This window comes from Bactrocera latifrons, unplaced genomic scaffold (assembly GCF_001853355.1).
Source record: "Bactrocera latifrons isolate USDA-ARS-PBARC rearing strain unplaced genomic scaffold, ASM185335v1 scaffold_147, whole genome shotgun sequence".
Classification (NCBI taxonomy): domain Eukaryota; kingdom Metazoa; phylum Arthropoda; class Insecta; order Diptera; family Tephritidae; genus Bactrocera; species Bactrocera latifrons.
In genome coordinates this window covers 609311-617135 of record NW_017534930.1, presented here as the reverse complement: position 1 = coordinate 617135, position 7825 = coordinate 609311, and the positions used below count along the sequence as shown (strand labels likewise).

At 36.9% G+C, this 7825-nt stretch overlaps 2 protein-coding genes across 2 annotated transcripts; one reads left to right on the top strand and one right to left on the bottom strand.

The window, feature by feature from the left end:
* Positions 1-1203: 1203 nt before the first annotated feature.
* Positions 1204-2455, bottom strand: LOC108965739. The gene has a single exon (XM_018928333.1). The coding sequence runs from the start codon at positions 2389-2391 to the stop codon at positions 1348-1350; it is 1044 nt and encodes a 347-aa protein (XP_018783878.1). The 5' UTR covers positions 2392-2455; the 3' UTR covers positions 1204-1347.
* Positions 2456-4349: 1894 nt separating this feature from the next.
* On the top strand, positions 4350-5687 carry LOC108965740. The gene has a single exon (XM_018928334.1). It carries the CDS (start codon positions 4435-4437, stop codon positions 5590-5592), a length of 1158 nt encoding a protein of 385 aa, XP_018783879.1. The 5' UTR covers positions 4350-4434; the 3' UTR covers positions 5593-5687.
* The last annotated feature ends 2138 nt before the right edge of the window (positions 5688-7825 follow it).

Below are 7825 nucleotides of genomic sequence, written 5' to 3'. Positions count from 1 at the left end.
TTCTATGGCAGCTATATGCTATGGTGAGTCGATCTGAACAATTTTTTGGGAGATTATATTATTTTTTTTAAGCAGTAATGTACGTTAAATGCAAAAGTTTTCCATACCAGCACTAGATTCCGATCGGACGGTTTGTATGGCAACTAAATGCTATAGTGAGCCGATCTGAACAATTTCTTCCGATATAACATTATTTCTATGAACAATAACTCATAAAAAATTTCGTGATGAAAAGTTTTCCATACAACAACTTGATTCCGATCGTTCAGTTTGTAGGCAAGCTATATGTTATAGTGGTCCGATATCGGCAGTTCCCATGACGTTTGTAAAATTTCAAAATGATATCTTAAAAACTGAGGGACTAGTTCGTATATATACAAACAGATGGACAGACAGACGGACGGACATGGCTAAATAAATTTATACTTACTCTTTATAGGGTCTCCGACGCTTCCTTCTGGGTGTTACAAACTTCGTGATAAACTTAATGTACCATGTTCAGTGTATAAAAAGAGATAAATTATATGCATGTGGTTACTTACTTGTAGATATCTAAGCGACAAACATGTTATAGATATACATAGCTAAGTCTCGGTGGAAATAATTCCTGACTTGCTCCAAAAGCAGACAAACGTGGCCGCAGATGCCGACTACTAAAATTGAAAAGGAATGGCATACGAACTCTAGTAGAAGAGCTAACAGATCACTGCTTAATTGGAAAATATTCCAGCAGACTGGGAATACAATACGATGACTATTGTAAAAGCTGTCAAGAAGTAGAAGACGAGAATATAGAACATCTTTTATGTAAATTTAAATTTTTGGTTCACAATGGGGCTCCTAAAGGTAGGTATTCAGTCATACGCTCTACCTACTTCAAAAAAAAAAAGTTAATTTTTGTTGCACCTAAGCTTCGTACAAAAAATGGATTTAGATCGGTCGGTTTTATGGCAGCTATACGCTATAGTGATCCATTAACGGTGCTGTCGACAAATAAGCAGCTTCATGAAGTGAAAAAAATTAGCCAAAAACCTGAAGGACTACTTCGCGTATGTACTGACAGAGAAACGTGCGGACGTGTCTAAATCGGCTCAAGTAGCCACGTTGGTCGTTTGAATGTGTTGTATACTGCATATTCTCAACTGATATTACCTATGAAATATTGCTATTATTATCTAAGCACCCGAACAATTAAATACAATATTTATATATAATCATCAGTTCTTATTTGCATTACATTTATAAAAAGCGATCTGTTTCAAACTGGAACCTTCCTGGGACAGTCGTAAAAGTCTAATATATCATATTTAGGTTCATCTGATATGTAATTGCTGAATGCTTCCGCTTTTATGGACTCTGTTTTGTTGATGTCCCTGCATTTGACTTTCGCCATTGGGTTTCCAGAAGTATTTCCACACATTTATTGTCTATACGCCGCATGCGCTCAAGTAACTTATGTTCTTTAGCCAATTGCAGATGAACACCATCACAAATGCAAGGCGTATTAACCATTTTCTTTCCGGCCTCCGTATAAGCAGTCGTTTGTTTATCGATTACAACAGCGGAAGCGCGCTGGCAACGACCTTCGATGCGCAATTTGTTCAATTTCACCCAAATATTGTCTAGACGTTCGGTTACATACTCTTTCAGCTGTAGCATTTGACATTTGTTTACCTTCGCATCGAGTATGTCTTGTATTTCATTCAGAGCTTTAAAAAAGATGCCATGCACCCTGTCCAATTCGACACGGCACCACTCAAACTCCGATTGTACCACAGTGACAAGTTGAAAACTGTCAAAAGTTTTATCCAAGCGTTTCATTAGTGCACACACCTCCACCTCAAGCACACATAATTTCTTTTCAACTTCATGGTAAGCTTTCAAGATTGGATGACACATGCGCATTAATATGGTCTTCAAAAACGTCGATCTGGCCAGTGTTTCACAAGCGATTTTCACATCCGGATCAAGTGTACTGCACAGGTCCTCGCATAGTTCATAGTAATCATCATCGTCGAAGCGAAATGGTTCTAATGTCTCGAACCTATTCAAAAAGCGCCGAATACCAATTAAATGCTCACTCAACTTCGCTTCGGTTTCATTGAGCTGCTTCTCCATCTCGTCTATATTCTCAAATTTCTCTAAAACTACATCGAAATTCTCTTCGTGAAAAGTAATTGGCGAAATAGAAGAAGTCTGCAAAATTTTTTCGATTTGCTTGGCTTCATAGCCGCTTATCGACACTCTTTCGTCTTCACAATTCAACTTCTTTAATAGCAGATCCAGTAAGCTGTGTAGTACCATAGTATTGACTCCGGTCAATTGCTCGCCACCAAGCGCAATATTCGCCAACTGCTGCAAAGTAAAGTGACCTGTAGGCAGAGAATCCATTTTTCCGTTAATTAATAAAGGTGTGAAAAATAGAAGATTTCAACAAAAATGCTTGACAAATGAATACAAATTTCTATTATAAAATATTTGACATTACTTACTGAAGTGAAATTCCGCAAGAGTAGTGAAAACTATTATATGCATATACAGGGGTTTTCAATAAGAGGGATATGATTTATTTTCAAAAAAAAAAAAAGGAACACTGATTTCTAAGAAACTTCAAATGTTTTTTATTTAATGTGAATTACAATCGCTACAATTATATTCCGAATATAACATCATTCAATTGACCTCCACAACTTCTTTTGCAGGAACGAATTTGATGAACCCAATTTTTGAGTACTTTTTGCCTTAAACAAAGTCGTTTGTCATGAGTAGCACGTCGAATTCTAAATTTAATTCTAAAGCTTGAAGAGGGTCTGGTTTATTGCTAAAGGGAAACGACTTTAAATAACCCCAACTAGTTTAATGATGTTTAATTGCAACTACTTGGAGGCCATGCAATGTCACAATTTCTTGAAATAATCGATCTCCAAACTATCCTGGTAATAATTCAGTTGTTTCGCATGCTATGTGCCACATAGCGCCGTTTTTATGGAAGCAGATATTGTCAAGAGCAACTTCTTCCAATTGCGGCCATTAGAAGTTGGTTATCATCGCTCTATACCGCTATCCAGTGATAGTAACGGAGCCACCAGCTTCATTTTGAAATAAGTACGGGCTGATGATTCCACCAAAGCAAAAACACACTAAACTGTCAATGAAAGTTAATGTATTCTTTGTTTATGAATTGTTTGTGGAGTCCACTCATATAAAAGTCAGTCACATCGGAGAAGACGATTGTCTGAAAAAACATATAGAATTTGAAAATTATTTATAATTTAAATAAATTTATTTCAGTATATAGTATGAGGGCTATACTAGAAAGTCGTCTAAAATCAGTTGCTGTTCCGGAAACTATATTGGTGGGCACAAACTGATTTGCAAGTTCGTCTTATGACGACCATAGGCATTAGACTTTTGAAAATAAAGAAATTTTGTTCACGTCGGATCCAGCACAAATTTCCAATCACTCATAAAAAGGCTCATATCAATTGGTCGAGAGAAAAAGGTAAGAAAATACGTTAACGGTGCTTCGAAACTCGTCTATGACAACAAACAATTATTCGCGGACTAACCACTTACAAGAACAAATAGTTGCTAATTTTTTGGGAAAACTTCGAATTCGTAACCACATCACTAGAACAACGAAGAAGAGCAAACTCTGAGTGCTGTACAACCATTTGTTTGTGAGTTGTCTTTTAAGCAATCAGCTGGGAGTTATATATGATATATGTTTGTATACAATTGCTTGGATTTCGATCCGTAAGACGTTTTACACCATAAAATATTTCCTTGGTTTTGACTCTTGTAAGAGTCTTGCATGAGTAAAAAATGTTTGGTTGCACCCGAACTTAGCCCTTCCTTGCTTGTTAAGTTTTTTTCACAAGAGAAGCAACTCATTCGTCATTTCGGTCGATATGGGACTACCATAGCATACAGCTTTCATAAAAACTGATCACGATCATTACGAAATTTGGTATAGATTATTGTTTAAATATCTCCGAAGAAACTATTCTACTGTTAGTGAAATGATCTGCAACGCTCATCAGCCTTAAAGATTCTTGTAATTCTGAACCCAAAACAGAGTAATGACGATATAAATCGATGACACAGATTGGGAGTTTAAACTTTATTCTACTAGGCTCGAGTGTACGGTCAGCGAGCTCACTCCTAGTATTGCCTCTATAACTTTAAGTTGACTGTAATATAATTGAACTATTTCTCGATGTCTCGTCACAGGACTGGCTATGGAAAATAACCACTCACATAACATCTCTGTTATTGAACAATATTTTAGTAACGAATCTACTTTATTTGTCTCAGTTTTTTTCGTTAAACTTGTTAAGACTTTTGAAAACATTGTGCTTTTTTCAAAACTTTTTTTCAAAATTGAAGAATAAATAATCACATAAACATAAAAAACGACCGTGACAGCGTACCATGGCACCAAAAGCGCAATTTACACTTGAGGAATTGACCAAGGTTGCCTTAGGCGCGCCAGAACTGACCACTACGAGTGTCCACGTACTTCATAGACTCATTGATGTGATACTCAAGAAACTTGATTGCCAGAACGATACGGTTTCAATTAAAGGCGTGGAATCCGACTGCTTGGCTGAGCTGTTGCATAAATCCAAGTCGGCTCCAATCACCTTGGACGATACACAGGTATCAATTATTGGGCCGAAATTGTACGCTATCACAGAGCTGGAAAAGTCAATCGACGAAGTGAAATCCAAGCTTGATAATCATATACAAACGGCTAGAAAGTTTGGTCACTTGTCTCAAATGAAATACGACTTAAAAGATTGGGAGAATTTTAAACACAATGCAGATAGTACATGTATACCATGTGTTGAAGAGAACACCTTGGCCTGCTATATGATTGGCAACATAGACTTTCTCAAAAAGCTCCAACGGCGTATAGCCGAACCCATGATCTTAAATCTGTTTGAATTTGAGCAAGAAATTAAAGATCTCAGTGAAGATATGAATCAGTTGATTACCAATGCCTCAGTCAATTTGGAAAAACTAGCTTTGATTGAAGGTTGTCTACGCGCCGTTGAGGATCTAAAAGAGCAGATTGAACAACATAATTTGCGGTTTCTAGGCACGATGGAAGAGGTGCAGGATATATTGGACTTTAAGTTGGATAAATTGCAAATTCCTGCACTTAAACGCTATGTGACCATCAACCTAAGCCGCATTGAAGCACACATAGCGATCATACAAAATACGGTCGACTGTCCCAAACCGCCAGGCGTTATCAGTAGTGGTCTGCGTTGTCTGTCATGTGGCGATCGACAGGTTTGTGCTGAGAAAGGCGTTCATGGGATGAGCCTGCTACCAGATGCCCACGCTGTTATGACTGTGCGCTTGCCAAAAGTGTGCAAATGTACAAAGAAATCTCTGAAACTGGCATTAGGTCGGAATCAGACCCTTTTAAATTCAAATGTTATTCCTGTGCATATCAAAAGAACACAAACAGCTTCAGAAATGCCCACTACAAATCTTTATATAGATAACTGTAAAGCTATTTGCGTTGAGAATTTCAGTTTGTTCGAAGGCACCGATGGAAACTTGTATCGCAAAGGTTAAGAACCCTCACAATTGTGCATGTGTAAGCACAATACAAGCGTACATATTATTACATTCATATGTATACACATATACATATATGGTATGTTTGCATATACGAGTATATTTGTAATAAATTACATTTATTTTGCTCTCGATTTTTTTTTTTTTTTTAATACGTTTTTTAGTGATCGTCATCAAAACAGAGGTCTCTCATCCGAGGCTGTAATCTTTTTTTAATTCGGGGTCCCAAACCCGACGCTTAACGCTTCGGAAGTGAGCTCGCCTTCTAACAGATGTTTTTTCGTTTCCCGGAGGATACTTAGTCTAAGACGGGAAGTCGTGAGCTGCTTTAGCCATATGTGAAAAGTTCGTTTCTTAGCGTTAAGAGAACTTTCCTCACTTGCGTAAACTACCCATGCCTCGTATTTAGTTCTAGTAGAACTAGCTAGTGGCTGTTTCCGCGAATAAATGAAGATTGCTTTGAATACTAAGGTTTAACGGAACTAAGACTACGTAGTACTCCTTTTAAACCACAAACTCAGGCAAAATTATTGCGTTCAAAGAGCACTCAAACACTCCTCAGAATGACCAATCCGTTGTTTTTGTTGGATCATGAACTTGCGCGACACACGCTTTGTCTAGAGCTTCCGCTTCCGCTCCATTTCGCCTGATTTCTCTGTGCAGAACCCAAATTCAAGCGTATTTTCCCCAAAAAATAATGTATTATTAATACACGAAATGTTTTTTGATCCTTTTTTTTATAAACTAATAAAAGTTGCATCACCCAAAACTCCATATCTCATTAACTGATAGTTCCTTAGTTGCCAAATTTGTATATAGTAGTACCATCTATGTATCAGCGACAATATAGCGTGGACGGATAAAGATTTTTGAACTTCCGGTGACTTTGTACCGCATAAAAATATTATTATATATTATCCATAAGAGCACCTCGCCAAAAATAGATAAAATTGTGCAAAAAATTCACATAGCCTCTATAGGGTTTGTCCGAAAAGTAATAGGACTGATTTTCTTCCGCCGCAACTGCTGGTCAGTTGTCTCCGAGCGCACGGAGAGTCATTTCATGCGACTTGTTTCTGTAAGTGGTGCTAGACGTAAAAGCAGCGTTCGTTAGATCAGAGGTATGTAATTAAATTATGTGTGAAACTCGATAAATCTGTGACACAGACGTTTGATATGATCAAGTAGGTTTACCCAGATGTTGCCTTAGCAAGAAGTGGTATGTTTCGGTGGCACCAGGCGTTTTTGGAGAGCCGTGAAGAGGTCGCTAATGAAGAGAGACCTGCAACTTCGACAAACACCGACAATGTGACTCGTGTGCGCAAAAATTTGAACATAGACCGTCGTCTAAGTATAAGTTAAATTTCCCAGTTGTTCAAATTTATCAAAATTTTTGGTTCATGACATTGTGACGCAGCTCTTGAACATGCGCAATGTGTGCGAGAAGATGCTCGCTGCCGACCAGAAATTGTGGCGAGTGGAAGTGTGCCAAGAAATTTTAAGTGACCCCAATTTTTACAACGTTTTTTTTATTTTTTATTTATTTATTTTATTTTATTTTATTTTTATTTTATTTTTTTTTTCTTTTTTCTTTTGGTTTTTGGTTTTGTTTTTCGGGTTTAAAGTTAATATGTAGTTGCAAACCTATAACTGTCAATCACGGCTTGATATCTAAGAGGCATTGACTCTACTAAACCAAGATGACCTTTGGAGTATTATTCCATTATTGTTTAACCTTGCAATTTCCAACTTTTTAGGAATCAATTCTTTCCTTCAAATATGTCCAAGGATTTTTGATTTAGTTTAAGTCCGAGATGCATGAAAGCCAGTCTAATAGAAGAGCCATGTTTTCCTGAACCCATTGTGTTCTACCACGCACAGTAAGTTTCAAGTCGTTATTTTGCTGGTAAATTCCACACGCGTTGCTAATTATGTGCACAACCATTTTTATCACTATTGCATAAATGTCCTCAACTATTTCAGAATAACAGGATTTTTCCAAAAAAAATTGTCAGCTAAATCTGACCATACTTTCACAGAAGTTAATTCAAAATAAAATTATATATTTTCCCTTAAAAATTTTACACAAATCATCATTTAATTTATAGAGACAAGTCATTATTAATTATGTAGTTGTTCGCATCGGTATATACCATACAAGTATAATGCCGGATACGTCGGCCAATGTATGAGTAATAATTGGTATATGCATATATAAAATTTCTTGGAT